Source organism: Cynoglossus semilaevis, chromosome Z, assembly GCF_000523025.1.
Source record: "Cynoglossus semilaevis isolate Cse_v1.0 chromosome Z, Cse_v1.0, whole genome shotgun sequence".
In the NCBI taxonomy this organism is placed as follows: domain Eukaryota; kingdom Metazoa; phylum Chordata; class Actinopteri; order Pleuronectiformes; family Cynoglossidae; genus Cynoglossus; species Cynoglossus semilaevis.
Genome location: NC_024328.1, coordinates 2449180 through 2476457, shown reverse-complemented (window position 1 = coordinate 2476457; position 27278 = coordinate 2449180). Strand labels below are relative to the sequence as shown.

Here is a 27278-nt window from a genome sequence, read left to right as displayed (position 1 = left end):
TGGAGCCACAACTGCAGATGCTGACTGTTTACTCAAGGAAGAGGCAGAAATCCGAAGAGCTGATGAAGTTATTCTGATAAACTGAAATGACAGGAAATACTGAGCCTTCTGCGGTGCTATACCACCTTCTAACGGAGCATGACAAATGGGCCTGTTGGAGTTTGTTACAGGATGTTTTTGTTTAGCTGTTTTTAGAATAGAAATAGAAAACAAAATATATTTTCTTCTTTTGCATTTGAAAAAGATGTTGTAAGAGAACGTTTTATTGAGAATAAATATAATGGATTTTTTGAACGCTCAGATCTCAGTTTCTTGTTTATTTTAGTCCTTCAAAAATGCATTTATTTCAGATATACATTTAAAAACAACTAATCCAAAAATATCACCTTCCCTAAATATTTCTATAAAAAAAAATAAACAATTCCGACGTTAAGTGTGTTTTTCATTCAATCATTTTACACGAATCCCGTAATTTAAAATGATATACTTACATGATTTGGCTACCTAGCTCACATGTCCCGGAAGTTGGCGAATAACTTCTTCCTGCAGTAAAACCGGCAAGATGGCAGCGGACACGCAGGTTCGTGTGGTTGTTTTGTAAATGTTTACTGTGCGTTTATTTAATGTTAATTACATACTTTGCTACTCACAGAAGAGGCGATTTGAATATTTTTTTGATAAGTTAAGATATTGTATCGGTGGAGAATAACAGAGAGTGGGTGAAAATTGTCTGAATGTAACAGCTAGCAGTCTGTTAGCTAAGTGCTATGTAGCCTTGAAGTGAGTGATGAGATTAAACAGCAGCAGCAACAGAAACAGATTACACTGATACATGACTCATCTGGGATCAGGAGCCAATGCTGTTGGTGCCATTGGCTTCTGGAATATTTTTTTTTAAAAGGTGTATGTTCTTGTCAATGTAATTTCCCCTACGTTAAACATTCAATATGCACGTGTCATACATAGCAATACAACAGGTGATTGATGTTATTGCTATGCTGCAGATCCCGGTTGTTGATATAGTTTTAGTAAAGACATTTAACGCCACGTTTATTATTCTCCGTGTTCCTGGCCCGTACAAAGTCTAACATCAGCTATTATTGGGTGTGTAGACACATATCTTACATCTTCAACCTCGCTGCAGTTCTGGACTTTTGAAACATTTTAAATCCTCCAAGTACATGAACAATATATTCATTTTCTTTTTAAATTCTGAAGAAAGTCATCATATTTTGGTTATGGAACTAACAGCACCAACACTAACATGCTAAGTAAGAGTGACCATATCTGTGTTTCTTAGGTTTCAGACACACTAAAGAAATTTGCATCAAAGGTGACCACCGCAAGTGTGAAGGAGCGGAAGGAAATATTTGGAGATCTGAAGCAGTGTTTAAAGGGCAAAGGTACATTATGATGTGTTATGAATTCCTACAGTGCAATAATTATGGGTAAAATACAACTTATATTTATTATTACCCTTTCTTGAACACATTTTCAGAGTTACCAGAGCCTGCAGTAAAAGGACTATGCAGGCTACTCTGTCTGACAACACACAGATATCGGTAGGTTTTTATACAAAACAATCTTGCAGTATAAATGTGCTTGAAGAAAATGACAACTTTTATATAATGGAATTTATGTTTCTAAGGGATTCAGCATCCCGCAGAGAGCTGCTTTCTGTCATTGGCCAGTTGGCTGAGAACCAACCTGACATCCTGGTGACCAGCCTTCTGCACTGCCTACTGAACAGTGGTGTAATCAGCAAAAGTGGAGAACCCAGGTAGTATCCTGAACTCCATATAAACTTATTGTATTTAAGACATCCTAAATAACCTTTGTGTTTAAAAAATACCATTATAACACTGGCCATTATATTTTTCAGTCAAAGCACAAGCTCTGCTGCTTGCATTGGCCTGTCATGGACAATCCTACTGGTACCCAAAGTGTTTTCTACCCTAGAGAAAAGAGAAGGCCCAGTCTGGAAGAAAATGGTCAGTATGTCACTAAAATGTTGGTTAGATTTCACCAAATGTTTTTAGATGCCACTGCTATTTAAAATACTAGACATACGTCTTATGTTTCCCCTGTGTTTTGTTTTTCAGGTGGAGGTTCAGAGTCTCCTTGTGGCTGAGGTTGTGGGTGGAGCCAAGACGATTGCCCTGAAATCTAGCATAAAAAATCTTAATCACCTTTGGGATGAAGTGAGTGTAGTAAACAACAGTGCTGATAAGTGATGGACTTAAATGTTGACTGTATCACAGTGCGAATGTTAATGTTGTTTAATCATAAAATACAATATTCATTTAGTTTAAAGAAGAGTTTTATTCATAATTCATATTTAGAAGTCAACACTACAGCTTTGTTTTGTTTCAGAACCCTGGACTGGTTGATCAGTACATCAGCACACTGTTAAGTCTGGACCAGAGTCCAACAACTTTAGTTATGCTGGGAGTTTGTTTAGACTTTTGCTCCGCCAAGAAGGACATAGCTAAAATAGGAGAGTATAAGGTGAGATCTTTTTAATGTCTTCATTATTCCAACCATATCTCTCAAGCTATAAAAGTATTTATTCATTCATTTATTCATTCATTTCATTCATTTCTTCATTTATTCCAGAGTTCCCTATTGGACCTCTATATCAAATCTGTGCTTATGAGCAAAACGAAATCACAGCACCACATTTTAAACAAGAGCAGCTCCATAATCCGTCACGTAACCCACTCTGAATTCAAGGAGCACCTACTTCCTACCCTGCAGAAGACTATGCTTCGCAGCCCAGAGAATGCCATGCAGAGTGAGACGCCTTCAATTTCTGATGATTACAATACATCCTTATATTTTTCACTTTGATATTGGATTCTAAATGTTGCCTGGTCTTTCCGCAGCTATTTCCTGCCTGCTGTCTGCTGTGACTCTCGACCTCAGTCAGTATGCCATGGACATCGGAAAGGCCATAGCAAGTAAGATTTTTCTTGACATTTAAGTTGAAACAAATTTAGACGGTCAGTTTGTCCTCTATCATAGAGGAGGTTATACTCAAATTTAGGAATTTAGTTAATATCAGAGCGATGAGAATACAATTTTAAAAAGTATTTTTCCAAAACTTATCAGCCTAAATGTTTAGGTTGTGAGGAAAACAACATTAGATAGTTGTTGAAATCTTGATGTATGGGCTAATTTCGTGGGGAAAGTTAAATTAGAATAATGGTATAATAATAACGTAGTACTAAATGGCAATTATTTTGGGTTGTGACCCACAGAGTTGAAGATGTTTTGATTCCAAATAAATTTGTTGAATCTTTAGGCTGAAGCTGACCACTAATCAGCACCGCTTACATTTAGCCTAGATAATCCTGATTTATTTTGCAGTTCTACTTTTCTGACGTTTGTATTTATATAATCAATTTTTTTAAAAATGTTTTATTTTTTTTGTATAAAGGTGGGAAAACTACCACTTTGTGTATAATGTATGTGTAATGATTAATGTGTGTCTCAGGTCAGCTCAAAGCCAACAATACCCAGCTGATGGAGGAGGCTGGTCAGGCCATGCAGAACCTGGCCCAACAGTGCAGTGACTCCACAGCCATTAAGGACATTGTCACTCATCTCATCAAGATTCTCGGGGGTAAGCTAAGTATTCACGGACTTACACTAAGATCATATCATAGAAAAAGTTATAGGTTTACTGACTTGAAGCATGACATCCATGTCTGTTCAACTCCGTAAATTCAGGTTCTGAAGGGAAACTCACTGTTGTTGCTCAGAAGATAAGTGTGTTGTCAGGTAAGAAGCCTTTTGGAGTCAATACTATTATCAGACTCACTGTTGATTAACTAGAAATGTAAACAGAATTGTCTTCCCGACTGTGATAATGTTTCCATTTCTTGTAGGCATTGCCAGTTGCAGCCATCATGCCGTGTCAGGAACGTCGAGCCAAACTCTTAGCTCTGCTGTTACTGAGATGTTTATCCCATATTTACAACAAGAAGGTATCTTCCCAGAAATTTGATCCAATCCAATTTGTCCAAAATTGCAGTTGTTTGATTCTTTCAATAAAAACATGTGCACCATGCACATATTCTGTCATTTTCCACTCATTTCATCCTCTTGTCTTCCCTTAGTTCATGAGGGCACATTAGTGCATGCAGTGTCTGTGCTTTCTCAGTGGAGCAGTCGCCTCACTGTAGAAATCCCCTCTGCTCTAATTGACTGGCTGAAGAAGGCCTTTACCCTGAAGACTTCCACCACTCTTGTTCGCCACGCCTACATTCAGGCCATGGTCGGGGCCTTCAAAGGTCAGCCGCGCTCATTGAAACATAACTTCATGGAGTGAATACTGAATCAACCACAAACTGTTTCTGTTCTTTGACCTGTAGGTGACACTCTGGCCCAGGCTTCAGATCTGATACCTTTGCTGCTTCAAACAGTGGAGAAGGCAGTAGCTCAGAATTCCCAGCATGCTTTGGTTGCAGAAGGTGTGGCAGCATCTGTTCTTTTGAGCCGACTTGCTTTGCTCGAAACACAATCAGGTGAAATATTTGACCATCATATTTTTTCCATTAATACCTAGCATGACAATGCTTCATATTTATTGTCAACATTTTTGTTGCCTGTTGAATGTTAAGGTAATGAACTCTGTTTTGTGTTTTCCATTTATCTCATCAGAATCCAAATTTAGCAACTTCTGGAATGTGATTTTAGATGAGAAGAAGCCACTTTTCACCACAGAGAAGTTTCTGTCTCAGGCCAGTGAAGAAAGTAAGACCATTTTTGCATTTCACATCATCACAACAGAAGATCAGGAGTTAATTGAAATATCAAAGTGTGAACAAATAAACTATATATTATTATTTGCTTTGATCTGTCTAGCTCTGCTCACGGTTCTGCTGCTCTGTGAAAGGCTCTTTTTGGACCATGCCCACAGACTTAACACCAGCAGATCACAGTCAGTCTGCTTAACATTAAAATGTTAATTGATTGTACATGTTAAAATTCTTGGTAGAGTCTTTAATTCCCTTTGTCCCTGTAGGATGTATCATCATACCATGGTCACAGTCCTGTTGTCTCGGAGCTGGCGTGTCAGGAAGAAGGCTCAACAGACAACCAGGAAGCTGCTGTCTTCTCTTGGTGGATCCAGTCTTGCTAACGGGCTTCTGGCCAAACTTTGTGTAGTCATCAATAAACACAAGGTACAGAATGCATTATACAAATGCATATACCCTTTATTACCTATTCCTTAAAATGTCTTATGTCAGTGTTTTTGTTAAAAACTGTACTCTCAGGTTCTGTCTCCAGAGGTCCTGGTCTCGGACTCAGGAGAGTTGACTGATTTGGGTCGTACCTACGTCCCTCCTCGTCTCCTGGTGGAGGCGCTCTATGTTGTCTGCTCTGTTGCTAGTCAATGGAGTGACCCTGCAGAAGCAGAAAAACTGGCCCTGGAGATCCTTATTGTCTCTCACCATCCATCCTTATGTATGAGAACAAGCTTTTGTTTGGAGATAATCTGTAGATGTTTCTTAAACCCTGCATCTCACTTTCTTCATGTCATGTTTTACAGTTGAATGTCGTCGAGGTCTGTGGTCTGTTCTGCTTTCATTCATGAACCTAAAAGAAGAAGAGTTTATAGAAAAGAACCTGGAACCGATCTTAAAACTTCTCCTAGACATTCATGTTGACAATCAGGTCTGAAAAGAACAGATTTTACCTTCCCATTTTTATTGCCACGCACTGATTTACAGTATCTGCAAAACATGGTTGACTGTGTTAATTCAGGTATAATAACAATTGGAAAACATTGTTGTGATTGCTTTAACTTGATGTATCCTGTTTTTTTTTTTTAGGGGGTAAAGAACGCTGTTGCCGTTCTATGTGGCCTCTCCCCCAAGCAGCTGTTACCACGGGTGTTTAGACACATCACTCAGGCTCTCTCCCGACCTGCTCTCCTTCAGGTGACCAGAGAAGAGTATGCCATAATGTTGACACCAGAAGGACAGCTGTATGACAACAGCATTATTCAGAGGTAACACACACACACACACACTCACACACACTCTCTCTATCACAATTGTCTTTCAGCCTTCTCAGTAGTTTTTGGAATATCCTCAATGTCTGTTGTTATGTTTCTAGCGTTCACAAAGAAAGTACCAAAAAAGCCAACATGAAGAGAGAAAATAAAGCATATTCCTACAAGGATCAGATCATTGAACTGGAGTTACAGGAGGTAAACCTTTGTCACCAAAGCCTGTGTTTGTGTGTGTGTGTGTGTGTGTGTGTGTGTATATATATATACACACACACACACAATGTACGTGTATATATATATATATACATATATACATATATATATACACATATATATATACATACATATACATATATATAAATATATACACACACACACACACACACAAACACAGGCTTTGGTGACAAAGGTTTACCTCCTGTAACTCCAGTTCAATGATCTGATCATTGAACTGGAGTTACAGGAGGTAAACCTTTGTCACCAAAGCCTGTGTTTGTGTGTGTGTGTGTGTGTGTGTATATATATATACACACTGTATATATGTGTGTGTTTATTTTAATTTTTCAGGAGCTGAAGAAGAAAAAGGGCTTTGTAGATGAAGTCCAGCTAACTGGCAAACAGAAGGAGATGATGCAAGCCCAGCTCGATAAAGAGTCCTCCATTCGAAAAAGACTTCAAGAGGTTGGAAACCAAATCTGAATTAAAAGATACATATATTATTACAACACTTGCAGCACAGCTAAAGAACATCTCACCAACTTGTTTCTTACCTACTGTCGACAGCTGAATGTGGAGCTGCAGAGTGTGGTTGGGCTGTTGGAAGCTGTTCTGATAGAAAAACCTACTAAAATCACAGAAGAGCTTCCTGAAGTTCTGCGGGTTTTGCTTCCATTACTTCAGTCTCCTCTGGCTGCTCCACGCATCCAAAAGGTTTTTCTGGACATTGGAATGTTCCTTATGCCCAAACACCTGCACCACCTAGGTAAGAAATAACTCTCTTTTGTGTTGTATTCTCCTATGAAAAACACAATTGTGTCTCGATGTTGAAATGTTTTTTTTTTTTTTACCCAGCTGTACTTGTTGGTCATGTGACTCTGCGGCTGCTTAAGCCAGAGTGTGATCTGGACAAGGCCTGGGAGCAGGAGGATCTGGACACAGCAATCAAGCGTACTGTACAGCTGCTGCATAACTACACAGTCCCCACACAGAGAGACAGCAGAATGACTGGTGGGTACAAATACAGAAAGCCTAGTGGGACACTTTTCTAAGTGTGTAACCTTAAGAAAACTGTATAGATGGAATATTACTTTTGTTCTCCTTGAGACTTGGTTGTAAAGCTGTTGTTTGTGCTTTTCATAAATCAGATTGAGAACCCATCTTCAGGTGTTTTACAGAAATTAGCTCTGTATCAGTCACTAACATTGTGAATGTTTTATTTGGTTCCTTCAGATGTGGCTCCTCTGTCTGCACCAGCGTTCTCTTTCTGCTTCCCTCTTCTCAACATCATGCTCAAGGACTCTTCTGGCAGCACAACTGAGACAGAGAACATGATGACCAAAGCCTTACAAGTCATCAACGTACATTGTCAGCTTAGAGCAGAAACGGGAGTGGATGACATTGTTATCGATGAGGTAAAGTCGCAGCTCATGCCAATATTTCATAATCTTCTTTCTTAGATGTACACTTTTTGATTGTGAACTTTGTTCATGTGCGGGGTGTGCTTGGAATGTTTATAAATAAATAAAATGACAAATCATCACACCCAGAGGTTAACCTCAATTGACCTGTAGTACTAAGTGGTGTCTTTTCCTGAATTAGAACGGGCCTGAACTGTTACCACGCTTCAACATGTTGCTTCTTCTGACCAGAATTATTTCCACTGCAAGCCCAAGACTTCAGGTAACAACACTGAGAAAGAAATAATAATGTATATATTCTGTAAGAGCTGAAATTTAGTCCATTAGTCAATACCAGGCTTTTTTTCTAAACTATGATTGATGCTGTGTTTCAGGTATTGGCATCTCAGTGTCTGACAGCTCTTTGTACCAGTGCTGGAGGAGAAGACGGCTGCACTGTAGCAGAGCAACCAGAGATTGATGTCCTGCTCAACTCCCTGCTTTCGCCCTGTTTCTCTGTGCGAGATGCTTCGCTCCGGGTGAGCTCAGGATCATTGTTGTCCCTTCTGTGGCTATTTTTTTTAGGTCCCATGGTGGTTTATGGAATAAAAAGAAATAAATAAAAGAAATAGCACAGTGCAAGAAATACCATCAAAATCAGTTCTTAGTGTGTATATCCTGGGCGCGGGCTGAGGCAGGACTGCTCATTCACTCAGTGATCACTTGCCGCCTGATATTGTTGGGATGTTCAGCAACCAAGTTATGGTACGAATACTGGGGCAATTTTTGCTTGAAATTTTTGTTTGTGAGCCGAATTGTTCGAAAAGAGGGGCATTCGACAACTGAGGATCCACTGTATATGTCAATATAAGGGTTTTCACATGTATAACAGCACATGACCAGGATTTACCCCACCTCTGAGCCAGTATTCTTCTCCCCTTGATCAGTTGACAGTGATTTGTCCTTTGAATGATCCTTTTCATTTTGTTGCACAGGGTCTGTTGGAGATGGAGTTTGCTCTCCCTACTGACAGCACCGAGGCTTCTGGCATGAATTTGCTCCGTAGGCTTTGGGTTGCAAGATTTGATGTAGAAGAAGAGGGACGAGCCTTGGCTCTAAAGTATGTTATTGTGGGGTTTTTTTTGTCTTTTTGCAATCATACTATATACCGTACTAAATGTGTTTGTGCTGTTTAAAGTAATTCTCTGTTGTCAATCCATTCTTTTTAGACTCTGGGAATCTCTAGGACTAGAGCTGGTGCCTGAACTTTGCTCCCTGCTTATTGGAGATGTCACCCATCACGAGGATGCCGTACGTTCTGCTGCAGCCGATGCTTTATCAAGCGCAGTGTCGGAGTACACAGACCAGTCTGCTACAGTTCTCGAACAACTGACTGAGCTGTACCAGAAGAAACTCTACGTAAGAGTTTCAGTTCTATTTATTAACTTTCTCAACCATGGTTACCATTAGTGAAAGAATGAGGTCATAAACCTAACGTGATATTCTCCTTTTTTATCCTTGCAGAGGCCGCCTCCTGTTCTTGATGCCCTGGGCAGAGTCATCTCAGAATCTCCACCTGATCAATGGGAGTCCAGGTAAAATCTCAGTTGAGAAAATCGTTACGTTTTGGTTGAAATGATATTGACTGTGTCCACACTTTTTACTGCATAACAGCTGCATTACTAATCAACATCAATGATTAACCCAATTTCTTTTTTTTTTTGCTGTGCTAAACATTGGTCCCTTGGAATATTAACCAAAATAATTAAAGTTAGTTATTCTGTAGTTGAAGACCTTCCATAAAAACACACATCCTTTGCATGTTGTTTACAGTATTTGTTGCCTTGATGGTTTTACTAGTTAGCATATTATATATGTAGGCAATAACATATTTTCCCTAGAGACAATACAAAGTATAGCAACAAATCCTTTTGTTTCGTGTACCCTTTTGTCAGGTGTGGAATTGCTCTGGCTCTCAACAAACTCTCCCAGTACCTGAATGAATCTCAGGTCACCCCACTTTTCCTTTTCTTTGTTCCCGATGCTCTGAATGATCGTGATCCTGAGGTGCGACGCGCCATGCTGGACGCAGCCCTCTCCGCTCTTAACACACATGGAAAGGTACTGCCCACATACCGTCTTAAACTATACGAAAACACTTTGCACTGTGACATTTGGCCATTTATTAATATCTACTTTTTTTGGAACAGGACAATGTGAGCTCCTTGCTACCAGTGTTTGAGGAGTTCCTGAAGAATGCCCCCCAAGATGCTAGTTATGACTCTGTCCGTCAGAGTGTGGTCATTCTCATGGGCTCCTTGGCCAAACATCTGGACAAAAATGACCCCAAAGTCAAACCTATTGTGGCCAAGCTCATAACTGCACTCTCCACACCATCACAGCAGGTACAAATATTACATAGATCTTACTTTGCTGCATTTCATATTTCTGCCTGTTTGACTCCAAATCATCCAATCTCCAAATCTGTGTTTAGGTCCAGGAGTCAGTGGCCAGCTGTTTACCTCCTCTAGTCCCTGCCATCAAAGAGGATGCTGCTGGGATTGTTAAGAACCTGCTGCAGCTATTGCTGGAGAGTGACAAGTATGCAGAGAGAAAGGGAGCAGCTTATGGCCTGGCTGGCCTGGTCAAAGGTCTTGGTATCTTGGCTCTCAAACAGCAGGACATCATGACCACGCTGACCGATGCAATCCAGGATAAAAAGAACTTCAGGCGGAGGGAAGGTCAGTTAGTTAACAAAGAGCTTTTATTGCTTAGGAATGGTATCCTGTGGTTGGTTAAAAAGAAGACCTGACCTGTTGTTTTGTCTGTGGCAGGTGCACTTTTTGCCTTTGAGATGCTGTGTAACATGTTGGGGAAGCTGTTTGAGCCATACGTTGTCCATGTGCTGCCACATCTGCTGCTCTGCTTCGGAGATGGAAACCAGTATGTCAGAGAGGTATGAGCAGTCTACGACCAGAGGAAACTGGTCTGCACCAAATTATTATCTCACCAATTTAGATTTTACCTTTTTTAATTTTTTTGCAAATTTTCTCTCAAATCTCTAGGCTGCAGATGATTGTGCCAAGGCTGTGATGAAAAACCTGAGTGCCCATGGAGTCAAACTAGTGCTACCTTCATTACTGGTGGCCCTAGAAGAGGAGTCCTGGAGAACTAAAGCAGGTTAGGAGGTCTTGATGTTTCCAGATATTTTTTCTTTATTGCCTCCAGGTTGTAGCTTAAATTTTATTTATGACCTCATTATTTATTCATCTGGGACCTAAAGCACATTGAGTTTGCTTTGTGCATGAAATGCGCTCTATAAATAAAATTGAAATTAATGAAATGAAGGAAGTCCACCTACGAGCCAAGAATATGGCTCGTTTACACGATTCAGTTAAATTGTACTTTATGCTTGGCTTGAGTCATGGTGAGATTTTACAATTATTGGGCTCAGTGGATGCAATTGTTATTAGTATGTGTACTCAGATGGATGATGAGGATGATTTACGTATATATGTATTTACCCTTCACGAACCTCCCTACACTGTTATCAACAGTAGAACAACAACAACAGTGCCCTCCAATGTCTAACTGTGGTACCCTACATTAATTAAATGCTCACCATATATACAGTACATATGTTACGCAAAACATGCCGGTATCTTAGATTTCCCAACCGTACGTACTGTACATGATTGTTTATTTTAATGTATTATGTGTGGCAAAATGTCTTAGATATACTTTCTTGTGACCACGAGAAAGTATCTAGTGCGCCCAAGATACTTTCTCTTTTTTTTTTTTCCCATGTCCCTTTAGGGGCTCCGGAGGGACCTGAGGCAGTCCTTGTTTTTTTTTTAATGTACTCTTATTTTAATTGAACTTTACACTTTTGACGTTAATAGTTTTAGACTGGAGTATATTTTTCTAATATCTAGTAAAGCTGTTGCAATAACAGTCGGACAATACTTTACTAACATTGTGTTGGTTTGTAAATATCTAATTTTCTGTCCATAATTCTTTTCCTGTCCTTTTCTCTGCAGGCTCAGTGGAGTTGTTGGGTGCCATGGCTTTCTGTGCACCCAAGCAGCTGTCCTCCTGCCTGCCCAGCATTGTGCCTAAGCTGACAGAGGTTCTGACTGACTCCCATGTGAAGGTGCAGAAGGCTGGTCAGCAGGCCCTGAGACAGATTGGCTCCGTCATACGTAACCCTGAAATCCTGGGTAAGGCAATAATATTTTCTGGTTTGAGCCTGGTTTGAGTTGTACAACTAAATAAATGTTATTGTTGAACTGTTGTATTAACAGTCATGTTACTATGTTCCTCAGCCATTACACCCATCCTCCTGGACGCCCTCACAGACCCTTCCAGAAGGACTCAGACATGCCTGCAAACGCTGCTTGACACAAAGTTTGTGCACTTCATCGACGCTGCCTCACTGGCTCTGATAATGCCAATTGTCCAGAGAGCCTTCCAGGATAGATCCACTGACACCCGAAAGATGGCAGCCCAGATCATTGGCAACATGTACTCCCTCACTGACCAGAAGGTAGCAGGAAAAATGAAATGAACTGTAAATAGAAATATATATGACTGTCCATTTTACACATGTAATATAAAACTATATATTAAGCTGTAAAGTGCTGTGTGTAATTTTTCTCTAGGATCTCTCACCCTACCTGCCAAGTGTCATTCCTGGACTAAAGACTTCTCTTTTGGATCCAGTGCCCGAGGTTTGTTTTATGTTGGGTATCCTGAGTATCGTGCTGTGTCAATTATCATAATGAAGCATGCAGAATACCAGCCTCTGTAGCTTAGGTCTCTGTGATATAATCATATCATTGTCTTTTCTGCTGTGAAAAGCCTAAATTGTAGTGGCTGTTATCTTTTCCAGGTGCGAACTGTCTCAGCTAAGGCTCTCGGTGCCATGGTGAAGGGCATGGGTGAGTCGTGCTTTGACGACCTGCTGCCATGGCTAATGGAAACTCTGGCCTCTGAGCAGAGCTCTGTGGACCGCTCTGGAGCTGCACAAGGTCAGTTTTTATTTTTATTCTGTCATCTTTGGAATTGTTTATTAATAATCACTAAACTGCAGAGCCCTATATATTTGGTGTGACTTTTTGTTCTTAGGTCTGGCTGAGGTGATGGCTGGACTGGGAGTGGAAAAGCTGGACAAGCTGATGCCAGATGTTGTGCAAACTGCCAGCAAAGTAGACATTGCTTCCCACGTCAGAGATGGTTATATCATGATGTTCATCTATCTGCCTCTGACCTTTGGAGACAAGTTTACCCCTTATGTCGGACCAATTATCCCCTGCATTCTCAAGGTAAATGTGCATTTAAAGTAGTTTCATCCCTCAACGCTGGCTTCAGTACTCCTTGGTATCTCTGATTGTGTCTCTTCTCTCTTCCAGGCTCTGGCAGATGAAAATGAATATGTGAGAGACACAGCTCTGCGGGCAGGACAGAGAATCATCAGTATGTATGCAGAGACGGCAATCGCTCTGCTGCTCCCTGAGCTGGAACAGGGTCTGTTTGATGACCTCTGGAGAATCAGGTATGAGTTGGATATACATGCAGTATATAGACATTAGTAACTTGTACTTTAGTATAATTGTGTGACTGTGCTGTTATTGTCCTTCTGCAGATTCAGCTCAGTGCAGCTGCTTGGGGATCTGCTCTTCCATATCTCTGGAGTAACAGGAAAGATGACCACAGAAACGGCCTCTGAGGATGACAACTTTGGAACAGCTGCATCCAATAAAGTTAATACACAAAATGAAGCAACATATGTCTAGTTTTGTACATTTTCTTTATGTTGGTTGTTCAGCATTTTTAACAGTTTTTCCTTCAATCTCCTCTAGGCCATCATTGGTGCTCTGGGTGCTGAGAGGCGCAACCGTGTCCTCTCTGGCCTCTACATGGGCCGATCAGACACACAGCTGGTGGTTCGACAAGCTTCCCTCCATGTTTGGAAGATTGTGGTGTCCAATACTCCCAGGACTCTTAGAGAGATCCTTCCAACACTTTTCGGTCTCCTGCTTGGTTTCCTGGCTTCCACCTGCCCAGACAAGAGAACGGTATATTCATTCCCCAGTGCTGGGAACCCCACAGTTCTACTCTTCACTATGATCTATTACTGATGCTGTCTTCCTATGCTTTTAGATTGCTGCTCGCACACTGGGTGATCTGGTGAGGAAACTCGGGGAGAAGATTCTCCCTGAGATTATTCCCATCCTGGAGGAGGGGCTGCGCTCTGACAAGAGTGATGAGCGACAGGGTGTCTGCATCGGCCTTAGTGAGATCATGAAGTCTACAAGCAAAGATGCGGTGAGTCAGCACAGCAGGTAGATGATGTTACTTAGATGTCACAACTTGCACATTATCAATACTACTTAAATTCACATTCTTAAACTGCGTTTCGACATGTTTGTCCAAACTTTTGAGGTCTGCATTAAACTTGAGTTGTCGATCCGATGGTTTTCCCACCACAGGTCCTTGTCTTCTCTGAGTCACTGGTCCCAACGGTCAGGAAAGCCTTATGTGACCCACTGGAGGAGGTCCGAGAGGCTGCTGCCAAGACCTTTGAGCAGCTCCACGCAACCATCGGTCACCAGGCACTGGATGACATTCTGCCCACTCTTCTCAAACAGCTAGTGAGGAAGCAAAGACATAAATAGATTCTGCAATAAAGAAAGTGAAGGAAAACATCTGCTATAATAACCTGAATTTCTTTTCTCAGGATGATGAGGAGACAGCCGGGTTTGCATTGGATGGTCTTAAACAGGTCATGGCTGTGAAGAGTCGTTCTGTGCTGCCATACTTGGTTCCAAAGGTTTGTTACAAGTTTCTTTTCATGTCCAAAGCACTGTGCTTGTGACTTACTAAAGCTGATTTATCCTTTCATTCTACCAGCTCACAGCGCCACCTGTGAACACCCGTGTGCTGGCCTTCCTCTCTGCTGTGGCAGGTGACGCTCTGACACGACACTTAGGAGTCATCCTGCCGGCTCTGCTCTCCTCCCTTAAAGAAAAGCTGGGAACAGAGGAGGAAGCACAGGTAACAGATATTTGCAATTGCTTTTCTATTCAAGGTATATACCTAATAGAGTTTGCAGCAAAAATGTCTCTTTGACCAGTACATTTTAAATGTTTGTGTTTAAAGCAACTCAGAAAACTACATTGACAGGATTGCAATCCTTCCCTTAACAATTTTGACATTGCTTACATACATAGGTCTTGTAAACAAATGAAATTAGAAACTGTTATTTCTATTTGTTAAACAACTATTTTAAGTAGTCACATTCTTCCAAAGCTTGGAAAGGCCTAGTGACTACTGTACAGCTACTTCTTCCATTGTAACACCTATTTGTCACTATTCTCGTAGGAATTGTGCAGCTGTCAAACAGTCATCCTCTCAGTAGAAGATGAAGTGGGTCAGCGCATCATCATCGAAGACCTTCTTGAGGCCACGAGAGGCTTAGACCCCGGCCTCAGACAGGCCGCTGTCACTATCCTCAATGCTTACTTTTCTCGTACCCGCTTGGACTACAGTTCCCATACACGCACTTTATTGTCAGGTCTTATCCGTCTTCTCAACGACTCCAACCCAGAGGTGCTGTCTCAGAGCTGGGATACCGTCAACTCCATCACCAAGGTGGGTTCAGCTGGAAGGTTCCTTTTTTTTCTAGAACAGATTCTCGACCTACCTTTTTGTGGCTTTTTGCTACATTTCTGTTGTTTCATTTGTGTTGTTTTTTTGTCTTCTTCCTTCATTATGGCTTTTAAGCATAACGCAGACTCTTCTGATGATGTTATTATTATGATGTTTATCCAATGTGTGTAACATAGACACTTATGCACAGTATGTGAGTTCCAACTTACAGTAAAAATTGAGTTACGTTACTCCATAGGAACACAATTCCGGCACAAGTTGAGGAGCCTCAGCTTATCTTTTGTATTTGCATCTACACTTAGTAATAATGCATTTTGTGATTTTTTTTTTTTTTGATTATTTAAGGGGTTGTCTTTACTTATTGTTTCTTAGAAACTGGATGCAAGCAGCCAGTTGGCACTGATCGATGACCTGCATCGTGACATTAGATCTGCAGCTGCAGATGTGAAAGGTCAACACCTGCCTGGTTTCTGTCTTCCCAAAAAGGTAAGGCTTCTGTTGATACAGTAAACATTATAATGACAGAAATTAATTTGGATCTTATGCCGCATTTTGTTTTTAAAGCAAATGTTAGGAGGGTCTCAGAACAGAGAGCTCCTTCAGTCTAAGATTTGTAGTAGTAATTAACTGAAAATGAGGATTAAATAAAATCAGCACCCCAACTAAATTTATTCTAAATATTTGTTATGCCTTTGCTCTGGTTTGTGTCAACAGGGTGTTACCTGCATCCTGCCTGTCCTCAGAGAAGGTTTTCTCACAGGCAGCCCAGAACAGAAAGAAGAGGCAGCTAAAGCCTTAGGAGGGGTCATCCGACTGACCTCTGCTGAAGCACTGCGTCCCTCTGTTGTCAACATCACTGGACCTCTGATTCGTATTTTAGGTGATCGCTTCACTTGGACAGTGAAGACTGCTCTGCTAGAGACTCTTACCCTACTGCTAGCAAAGGTCTGTTCATCTGCACTGTCATGGCAAACAAGGTCACAGTGTGTGACCAAATTAGTCTATGTTTTTTTTATATAAATCAATGGCATCTGTTGGCTCTAACATCAGATTTCCTTCCTCTACCAGGTGGGTATTGCCTTGAAACCCTTCCTCCCTCAGCTGCAGATGACCTTCCTAAAGGCTCTTAGAGACACCAGTCGTGCAGTGAGGCTGAGAGCTGCTGAGGCTCTGGGTCAGCTGGTGTCCATTCACACTAAAGTGGATCCACTCTTCACTGAGCAGCTGACTGCCATACGAAATGCTGAGGATGCCGGAGTCAGGTGAGTCTCTGAGTGTCCAATTTTATTAATATAATTTAATGTTCACCGTTTTTAGTCATGTTGGAGGTTGGTGTGAATGCAGCTTCTTCCATTCCTCACAATGCGTTCTAAACACAGTCGTGAATGGATTAGAAACAGAGTCCAGAGCTGTAGATTGTAATGTCTGTTGTTTATTACATTTGTTATTCTGTAAAAAATATATATTTATATAAAAAGGAACTTTTGAACATTTGTCCACCAGAGGGCTCTGGTAATTAAATATTTCTTTACAGCCTTCAATTTTGTAAGAGTGATTAATACGATTTTACGTTTGAAAAATAGTTCATCTTACTAATATGAAAACATATCAGCATCTTCTCTTTAACCCATGCATTTATTATGGAGCTGGTTTTGTTTGTTACCTTAGGGAGACGATGCTCCAAGCCCTGAGGTTTGTCATCCAGGGAGCTGGGTCAAAGGTGGACCCAGCTATTCGCAAAAACATCATCACCACATTACTGGGCATGCTGGGACATGATGAGGTATGACAGGAGGAGCAGCTGCCTTACAGCATTAACTAGAATTGACACTATTAAAAAAATCTATCACAAGGTGTTTTTTAGCAGTTTTTTTCCACTGATGGCCTCTAAAGGAGGCTTAATATAGTGAGTTAATAGTCAGTCAAATACAATCTAATATATAAATACTATGGTATAAATAAATAGTAAAGGAAGTAAGCAGAGATGTGCTCACTGGTTATCACAGTAGAAAACGGAAGCCAGACAGAGGATGTGGGTTTAGAAAAGCTAGTTACATTTCAGTGAATAATAGAAGTGTGTGGTCTGTGTGTCTCTGTCTGTGTGTAGGATGCGACTCGTATGGCTTCAGCAGGCTGTGTTGGTGAACTGTGTGCCTTCCTGTCAGAGGAGGAGCTGAAGATGGTTTTACTTCAGCACCTCTTAGGTAAGTATTTATATGAAAACCCGTGAAGACCTTTACAAGTATCACCTACACACACGTGTACTGCTTGCAATTTTATTGAATGGTCAGTTTTAGTGTCTTGAGCCACAGTAACACTGGCTGTTCTCCATAATTCAAATGTCCACACTCCAATATACTTAGTATATATAAATATATCAGGGCTGTCAATCATTGACAATTCTAATGGAAACCTTTTTTTCTGCATATTGCTGGAACATGAACACAAACGACACCATGGGCTGATGATATTTTTAACTCCTGCAGTGGAACTATATAATTACGTGTGTCAACTGTGTAGATGAGTAACAATAAGTGAATGAACAGTGGAAATGATGGATATATGGTGCACTTCAATGTAATAAATAAATATATATCCTGTATATACATGTATATAGTTGTATATAAACAAACTTAAAACAAAATTATGTAAGAGCAATTAAATATTTTGACAGTATGTTTTGTTGATTACACTCAGCACCTTTAATGAAATATGCCAGATTTTGAACTGAAAGATGCATTGTTTGAATATAAGAACCTATGACTGCCTATATATGATAAATAAGACTAATGATTGACTATTTGATAATTACAAATGTGTTAAATGTTTGTCCTTAGCTGATATGTCTGGTGTGGACTGGATGGTGCGTCACGGGCGCAGCATGGCTCTGGCCATCGCTGTGAAGTCTGCTCCTGAGAAGCTGTGTCAGAAGGAGTACAGTGATACTGTAACAGAGATCGTGTTGGCTAATGCTACCGCTGACAGGGTGAGGAGCTCATGCCAAGACATCAGTTCTTTGCCATCATGTTGCTCAAATCTTCAATGTGTCTGATTTTTAACTCTATTAATGAAAATTGATTTTTTATTTTTTTTTACCTAGATCACCAAAAAGGCTACAAACAATGATGATTTACAAAATTAATTCCCAAGATTTGTATTACCACACCAAACAAAACAAACCTTTTTTTAGGTAGATTTTTAATTGCATTGGACATCCTATTTTTAATGTTATTATATTACAAAAACAATACAACTAATCAGGACAATATTGATTTTAAATATTAGAAAGCATTTTCGCAATGTTATTACAAATATTATTTTCTTGTAATGCCTTAAGAAATGTAGTTTGTTTTTTGAGGTTATGTTTCTTTAAAAATGTATCTATGATATAATGTCATAATTTGATTTTTATTTCCCATCTCCTTTCCCAGATCCCCATAGCCACCAGTGGAATTAGAGCAGTGGGATATTTGATGAGGCAGCATCTCAGAACAGAGGGAGGAGACAGTATTTCCCAGCGCATCATCACACATTTAGTCAAGGTAAGCAGAGTTTTAAAAAAAACAAACAAAAAAAACATCAATCTATAATAATCATATTATGTAAAGAATAGTCATAGTAAAGCTCATTAATGGTGTTTGAGGGCTACTATTGCTGCTCCCAGGTTGCCTATGAATTGGTGACAAAACAATGAGAAAAGTTCAATAAAACAAAAAGACAAAAAGAAAATCTAAAAATAGAAATCTTCTTTACGAGTGTTTCTTTTGTGTTGCTGTAGTTTGGTAGCTACTGTCCATAACAACTGGAGTTGGGTGACCCCAAAATATAATAAATTGAATTTGAGAGTCCTGCTCCAAATGTGTCCACAGTGTCTTCAAAACCAGTCAAGTGACATCAGGCTGGTCTCAGAGCGGGTGCTGTGGTGGGTGTTTAAAGATCCAGAAACTCCTGCAATAGAGGCCAGTCTTATCAAGCCCATACTGAAGAGTCTGCTTGACAACACCAAGGACAAGAACACAAGTGTCAGGGCCCAGAGCGAATACACCATCGTCAGCCTCTTGAAACTTCGTCAGGGAGAGGAGACCATGCAGGTCAGACTGCAACAGAAACACAGTGCCAATTTTTGTGTTTGTTTATAGACATTTACAGAAAATTAATTTTTTGTCTATTTTTTTCTCCTTATTTTTGTAATCAGGGTGTCGTTGCCATCCTGGACTCTGCAAGTAACGACCTTCTGTCAGAGTGTCACCGTCGATCTTTGAAGAAAATTGTCAGCTTGCCAGACTCCAATGAAGAGATAGATGACACCATCCTAACATAACGGAGCAGTGCTGGCAATAAATTCACATCTGAAGAAATCAACAGAAGCCTGACTGACATTTCAAAACGTCTCCACTGTAGAACCCCAGACACACTCACAACATGTGCCCATGTTGCCCTTCATGGACCAAAGCACAGAGGGTGTTAATGTTCTATATTCCCCCCCACCCCCCTTCAAAAATTCTTTTTGTTTATCACATAATTTCTAAGTGTCTTTTTTAAGCCACTTTCTAACTTTGATCTTTTATCTTTCAGTGTGCAGGTCATTATCTTGTGCTAAATTAAACCAAGATGAAACAAGGCCAAATCTCTTGTGATGTTACAGTGTTTCTCTACCTATTTTTTCCAAATGTATTGAAACTTTTCAGAAATTACTGCAACAAAGCAAAATCCCAAACTTTATTTGGACCTGCTGTGTGAGGTGTTCAGGGGGAAGCCAGAGTGAAGTCACGCTAATATTAGTGATACGGTTGTAAAAACAACAAGAATAAAAAGATCTTGATTTCACCAATGTGTGTCAAATTACTTTCCTCTCCAAGTAGTGACTTTTGTTTGACCTTGTTGGACTAAGACAACTTAGCAGGCTTTTTATTTTACACCCAGCATTCTTACATTTCATTATCTTTAGGCTTGCTTTAACCATTTATTAGCAATTTCATGACATTTGAGCTCATGTAAAGCTATTTATTTTAAAATAACTTTTGGTTATTGGCATAGTAAAATGAATAAACATGTTTTTCAATTGAGTTTTGAACAATTTTAGTCATATCTGGGCTAACTTCGTTACCATTGGACTAACATTAATAATTATTTGACAATCTTCAGTTGTAAGTCTGCTTCTTTTGACAAAGATGCTATGTTACATTTTATTTTTTGGATAACCTTTACATATCATTGCCTAAATTTCAAACAATTCTTTAGTTCTTTACCAAGGTGTTTAAACTAAATCTCTTATATTACATGACCAACGTTATTGTTGACTAGAAGTATGAACTTCTAGTCACTAACAGCATGTGTCCATTCATGATCAATGGGCCGGATGGATGATGAGAGAGGCCAGAGCTCTAAGCAGGAGCCTGCGCAGTGACGCAGGGTCACAGTTGGGTGCAGCTCCACCAGAGAAGGAAGCGGAGTTTCCGGCTGTTTGCAGCGTAGAGGAAGGATTGCTGACGCCGTGAATCCCCGATACAAACTCCGCCGGTTCGGGGGCTACGAATTTATTCTTTCTGGTTTTTGTGGTACCTTTCTTTTTATTTCACGTCCCAAGTGGTTTATACTCTCTCTCTGGCGCCGAGGGGGGTCCGGCAGCACAGCGAGCTAAGAAGCTGTAAAGGGCGCGGGGGTGAGCCACCAGCTACCGGCATGGCCAGGGACTACGATTACCTCTTCAAGCTGCTCATCATTGGTGACAGCGGTAAGTCAAGGCCGGGGATGTGTGACGGGAAGTAGGCCTCGTCCTGTTTATTGTTATTATTATTACTATTGTGAAAGCAATTAACATGTGCTACATTATGAAGCATACTCTCGTTTGACGGCCTAAATTGTAGTTTTGTAACAGATGTATGGCATTTTTGGTGGAACTGTACACATGCGCCATTTTTGTAGCGCTGTCAGGGCGGAGGTTTGAGAGTCCGGGCTGGGCATGTGAGTAAGCCTCAGGCCGGATATCGACTCTTGATCAACACGGGTTGTCTCCAAATATATTACTCACTAGTATTGGTGCCGACTGAAACATCTACAAGACTTTTATAACAAATTTTCATTGGGAACGACGTAACCAATAAAACGTACATTTGGCTCTTAGCAGTGTTAGCTGGAAGTTTAGCCAAGAACTACACACTGAATGTGTGGCTAACTGCTAACTAATAGTAGCTGTACCGTCAATATTCCTTCTTTCAAAAACTAAAAGTGGGCCTATTTACAAGTACACAATGATTAAACGTCACTTTGAGTGAAATGAAGGCGTTTTGTTGCTCGCAATAGAGTTAGCACGGTAGTGTTAGCAGCTGTGTACCGGAGGAATGCTGCACTGCAGGCTCTGGTGTGCAGCTTTGAATCCAGTCTGTTTAAGGTTCTACAGCAAAGTGACACTAAACGATAATGGTTCGTGTCAGCTGTGGTATCACTCAGTTCACAGAGCCCCTGAAGGTCGTGTGGCTAAAAGGCGAGTGACTTTCATGCTTGGTTGTTATTTATTATTGCTAAAGCCTGTGGCGAACAGTGTCACCTTCTGGGCAATAATTGATTTCCAAAAATATCCTAAGTTTGAAGGTCGTTTATACAAAAACCATTACCTGCTACTAAAAGAAGTTCTCTCAAAATTATTGCCGGGTCCATTAAACGCATTTTATAGTAATAGAGTACTTCATTAGGATGCTTGCAACAGTGTATATCTTGTACAGAAATAAACAAACCATTTTATTTAAGGGAACCAAATCAAATGTTTGCTATTAGCCTTCTCACCCTAACAGTCGAGTATGTAGCCTTTTCTGCACTTTACCTTTATCCTTCCTGTGTGCTGTGGTAAAAGTGATCCAAAATATTAAGTACAGTCCTGCATCATAAAAAACAAACTTGGGTCACAAATGCATGTGAACTTTAAATAGGTCAATTGTATTGCTGTGCCTTCAGCATTAGGAAAATGGGTGAAAAATATTCATCTCTATGATTCGGCTGATTGAAAACCTGCTCATTTACAGTGAGGACCCAGTAGTAGTTTAGATTAAACCCACTATTTAAAAGTACTCAGTTTTACTAAACCAAAATAGTCTTGTTGTTATAGGTTTTTGGAAAATTTTGCCTACATGCTCAGCCTGTCTTTTTCCTGTGTCTGATTTCAATGCAGCCCTACCCCCAGTAGGAGTGTAGTTATGTTCTTCAGGAACTCTTTGTGGGCACTGATCTTTGCATTCATTGACAGCCCAGATCCTGGCAGTACCCCATCAGCTGGGTGATCACAGTGGAGGGCAAGGCAGCAGAGTACACCCTTTACTGTCACTCTCACACAGAGACCAGTGTCCCCTAGCTGCAGTGTGGAAACAACTGTCTGTGGTCATGATGCACAGTGATCATTCACTAGTAGACGTGGTGACCTGCTACCCCTTCCCAGCTGAGTGTACAGTTCTGTGCACAAGTCTTCTGTCATCCCTGACAGCGACCGACAGTGTAGTACACATTTAGTAGACATTAGTGTAATTTATATCCAATACACAAACTGTTCTCTCGATATAGGTTAGTTCTTTGTCTGGCACTTCTTAACATTAATTGTTTCATCAGTTTTGACATGTTTCTTTCACCACTTGAAATACAGCCCTAATCCTTTATGGAGCCACCATTATATTTTACTGAAAAATGTATTTGCAGTCTTCATGTTTTTATCTTGGCTGGTTAGTATATAATAGAAAAGTAATTAAATGTATGTCAGCATTTCACTGCGTGCATTAAAATGTTGACTAACAACTACTAACCTGCTATTTTCCAAGCTACTAAACTTACTTAATACTGAAAATGTCTTGTCTCATTGTCTTGAGGGACAGCATAGAAACATGACATATAAAAGCGCCTAAAACACATCACCATGACCTGTTCTCTGCTTTGATGCTTCAGTTATTGTTTGTATGAACAAAAAAATCCTTGCTTGGAGACCACAGGAACCTGAGAGTGTTTTTATGTTGGGACCAATCAAACATGAGATGACAATAACACAATGGGTCTGCTAAATAACAGTGCTGCAGGTTCAGTTGCACCCCAGGCCTGGCAGCAGAGTCACTTCCTAACCTTCAGCTATTACCTGACAACTGATCTGACAAGGACACAACCACTCCTGTCGTCTCCTTTCAGTATTAATTCTCCATTCCCTCTGTTTTTTCTCCTCCTCTTTTATCTGTTGTGTACCTTTTTTTTCTTCTTTTTTTTTACACACCTTGGTTTCTACATCAACAATCCCTCAGTGTTGACATAGTCCTTTCTCTGCTCCCGTTTCTTCTGATGAAACCACCATAAATAGTCTGTGGAAAATAGATGCTTTACGTCACTGATGTTAAAGATATTTCCAGGGGGCCTGAATTGTCCTGCGTCATTAGGTGTTATTCAAAGTTTTTACTTAAAGGGGTGTGAATTATGGCAACAATAGAAACTGTTGCCATTGTCAATGCTATTGTTGTTTTCTCTCTATGTACAGGCCTGTTAGTATTTCCAAATAATTTAGTTTTGAAGTGTGTGTTATAGAGAGTTTTCAGTAGTAGTAAGTTTGACTAAGAATTAACAATACTATTGCAACATTAGAATTAGAAATGTGTTAAAGACCCCCAAAGACAAACTAAAAACGTTGTTTCTTTCATCAATTTGGAATGATTGAACAATTGGACGCGAATATCTTTTATTTATAGCAGTGACCATCAACTGCCGACAGAACAAACCGTCTAATCTGGTCGGTACGAAGACAAGAGTTACATGACATTTACTTTTTGTTTTTCTTTTGCATTCATTCTGTGTTTATAATCTAGAGTAGGCTCATATAATGTAATAAAACTTTATAATATAACTACAAAGGTCAGCCATTCACTTTCATGATAAACACATTTGAATCATTCACTACATTTCTTGTAGTATTTTGTGTTAAGTCTAAGTCAAATTTGATCACGAATACATCCTGCTGTTGTTTTTATATATATGTGTGTTGTGCTGAACCTGGTTTTGTTTCCTCCTCAGGAGTGGGGAAGAGCAGTCTCCTCCTGCGATTTGCAGATAACACATTTTCAGGTGTGTGGTTCTACTTAAGTAAATGTTCCGTTTTTCTGTCAATATTCTTAAAGATGTTGGTCTGAGTTTTATTTGGTGTGTACATGTGTTGGCAGGTAGCTATATCACCACAATTGGTGTGGACTTCAAGATCCGAACTGTGGAGATCAACGGTGAGAAGGTGAAACTGCAAATCTGGGACACAGCAGGACAGGAGCGCTTTCGCACCATCACCTCCACGTAAGTAGATTTATTCTTATTTTTTCATAAAAGTTTTTTACTAAGATTCTGAGGGAGTGTTATTATCGTGGCAGGGTGTTTGTGTTCCTGGAATTAGGTTAATTTAGAGAAACCAAGTCTTTGCTGCTGTGTGAAAGTGGGTGGAATTCCCCACAAATTCTAATTACAGATGTGAAAGGGAGGCTCCTGGTCTCACTCTGTAGAACTACATTGAGGGGAGGGTTGAGCAGTGTTACCCTGTTTGGCTTGTGTATGTGACATATGTCCTGACTTGAAACCATGTGACTTCACACTGTTTTATTTAATCACTTTATCTGCATCATTCTGTTTTAGAATTAGTAGTTGTAGTAGTAGTAGTAGTAATGAGAATGGAGAAAATAGTTTGGTTCACCGTTTTTCAGCTTTCCTGTACTGTATATTAAATCGATCTAATCCTGAAGAAAACTATGAGAATTATTAAATAATTATTAGGTTAGGTTTTGTTCATTATCATCTAACAAAAACAAACGCCAACTAATTTTCCCTGTTGGCTCAGGTGGAAGCAAAAAGCTGCCACACCAACTCCTGTAACACTTCACCCAACTCATAGATAAGTAAAGTCGTTACAGAATTACATATAAACATCAGTGTTCAACCAGGAATAAAACTTGAAGCAGTGTTTTTCAACCTTGTTGTATTGAAAATTACTGATAAATATTTTTTCAAAAATTATCAAATTATTGTTTTTAAAATTATGATTAAAAACCCTACACACAGTGTTGAACAACTGCGTTCTGTCATTTTCATGAATAAAAATTGAGTTTAAATAAAATGCAGCGTATAAACTATCTGAGCTGACGCAGAGTTACGACATGTGACTAGAAGAAATGTCTCCTGGGTCGTTAGAAAATTGTGACATCAAAATTCTTACAAACATGTTTGGCTTCTAATGTTTGCATTGAAATGTAATCAAATGATATGTTGAGTGTAATTATACACATGTTCCTGACGCTCAGCCTATGTTAATGTTTATGTCCCTCTTTGTTAACTTCGCTGAGTCACAGCGCAAATTAAACAAGTGACTTGTCTTCACCAAAACAGAAATACTGTTAACAACAAAAAATACAATGACTAGTGTTGAGAGCATTTTGCTAATAAGTCAAATACAATGGCAATGATAATAATGATAAAGTTATTGGTCACTGAAAGAAGCAGCAGCTGTTGAATTCAAGTCTTAGACAAGTACCAGCAAAGAAACAAAAATAATTTTCAGTGTTATTCTTTTTGAGAAAACCAGCAGCTTTTATTGCAAAGAACAGTTTTGGTGGGGAAAAGTATTTTCTGTATGTAATGACAATAAGATTAACGAGTCACGATCACATTTTTATAAAAAGGTCATGACAGTGGCATGCCTCAATTTCTATTATAAGGTCTTGTGTTAGAAAGAGTGCTAAAGAATGTGTGGTGTTTTTCAGGGGATATGTCCTTTGTAATTGGTTCCTGCTGTCATCATGTGTTCTCCATGAATGGAAACTGTTTGGCAAACGTATAGTAGGAGCTTGTTTTTCAAGGAAACACTAAATTCATTAACAACAGCAATTAGAGTTTGTGTGAAATTAAATGATTTGTGCCGAGGTAAAATCAAAGAGATAATTAAAGCTTGTTGACGTCAACACTGCCGTGGATTTGTTCCCTCTGACATAAGGTCAGGCCAAAGAAGGAAAAACATCCCAAACATTCAAACTAAATAAGTGCATAGAAGTCATGGTTCCCATTAACCAGATTGCTTCATTGTTCAGTTGTTCAATGTGGCCATTCTTCAACCAAAGTGTTCTTCACTGTCTGATGGCAGCATATTTTTTCTGTCTCATCCTGATGGCAGTTGTCAAACTGATTGGCGTCTACTGCTATTTGCCCTGTTGAAAACCTTTTGAACTCTATTGTCTGCAAATTAATTGGACTAGGTTGATACTGCAGTACAGAACTGACAATTAGTGGGTCTGACAGTAATTCTAAAGAGATCTCTGAAATCAAGGCATCATCTGAGCAGCACAGAGGGAGAAAGTTTATTTTTGCAGATAGAGACCACAAATGAGAAACACTAAACTGTTCCTGTCTATATGTCGTCAGCTTTGCCCTAGATACAAACCAGGAATACATTTTCTTTTTTCACAGTGTACTCACACCTTTGTGAGGATGATCTGAACACCAAAATTATCTGGAGAACTTTTTTGAAGCTCTCTGCAGTGGAGTCACTGCTGCCCAAGAACAGTGTGACACTGCTGCCTGCAGGAACCTGCAGGAATTCCTCCACCAGGCAGGCAGTATATTTAAGCTAACAGAATGAGGCTGACATGTTGTTGAAGGAGAGTGGCACGCTGCCTCATTAGGTCCTAAATTAATTTCACGGGGGGAGACGACGCATGGACAGAGAGCAGCTCAAAACACTGTGTTTACGGTGACTCACAGCTGCCGTTGCACCATGACCCAGATCATGTCACAGCAATGAAGAAGATGAAAGTTTTCTTTATATCTTATATAAGATCTTTGAGCAATATGATTTTATTTAGTCTTTCCTTTGATACATGCTAAAGTGCAGGAACTTATTACCCTTTCTTTTAGGTGTATGTAGTATATTTATTTGTTTGACATACTACAGTATATTTATACTTCTATAACACTGTATCCCT

At 39.8% G+C, this 27278-nt stretch overlaps 2 protein-coding genes across 2 annotated transcripts in view; both read left to right on the top strand.

Moving 5' to 3' along the window:
• The first annotated feature begins 516 nt into the window (after window positions 1-516).
• On the top strand, window positions 517-20138 carry gcn1 (GCN1 activator of EIF2AK4). The gene is made up of 57 exons (XM_008335683.3): window positions 517-580; window positions 1301-1403; window positions 1499-1562; window positions 1649-1780; window positions 1883-1991; window positions 2103-2201; window positions 2374-2508; window positions 2617-2794; window positions 2886-2960; window positions 3497-3625; window positions 3733-3783; window positions 3891-3989; window positions 4122-4295; window positions 4377-4529; window positions 4666-4758; window positions 4870-4945; window positions 5030-5189; window positions 5283-5472; window positions 5558-5682; window positions 5841-6019; window positions 6127-6220; window positions 6590-6703; window positions 6806-7004; window positions 7094-7249; window positions 7472-7653; window positions 7841-7921; window positions 8034-8177; window positions 8634-8758; window positions 8868-9057; window positions 9163-9233; window positions 9594-9759; window positions 9849-10043; window positions 10133-10379; window positions 10473-10594; window positions 10704-10818; window positions 11679-11858; window positions 11964-12184; window positions 12300-12368; window positions 12530-12668; window positions 12766-12962; window positions 13050-13192; window positions 13283-13400; window positions 13500-13715; window positions 13801-13965; window positions 14130-14291; window positions 14378-14470; window positions 14551-14694; window positions 15022-15291; window positions 15682-15795; window positions 16024-16254; window positions 16378-16571; window positions 16978-17092; window positions 17417-17513; window positions 18147-18295; window positions 18741-18851; window positions 19179-19400; window positions 19505-20138. Exons 1-57 carry the CDS (start codon window positions 563-565, stop codon window positions 19628-19630), a joined length of 8019 nt encoding a protein of 2672 aa, XP_008333905.1. The 5' UTR covers window positions 517-562; the 3' UTR covers window positions 19631-20138.
• Window positions 20139-20716: 578 nt separating this feature from the next.
• Window positions 20717-27278, top strand: part of rab35b (RAB35, member RAS oncogene family b) — an 11128-nt gene continuing 4566 nt past the window's right edge. Inside the window, exons 1-3 of the mRNA XM_008335684.3 lie at window positions 20717-21043; window positions 24340-24390; window positions 24486-24609. Coding sequence (XP_008333906.1) covers window positions 20992-21043; window positions 24340-24390; window positions 24486-24609 — 227 coding nt within the window. The 5' untranslated portion in view covers window positions 20717-20991. The remainder of the gene's footprint in view (window positions 21044-24339; window positions 24391-24485; window positions 24610-27278) is intronic.

Excerpts from the sequence above, each read along its gene's own strand:
- gcn1 (XM_008335683.3), top strand. Across the intron at positions 11,859-11,963 it reads ACGTAACCCTGAAATCCTGG|CCATTACACCCATCCTCCTG; the intron begins GTAAGGCAATAA and ends TATGTTCCTCAG. Across the intron at positions 18,852-19,178 it reads TCATCACACATTTAGTCAAG|TGTCTTCAAAACCAGTCAAG; the intron begins GTAAGCAGAGTT and ends ATGTGTCCACAG.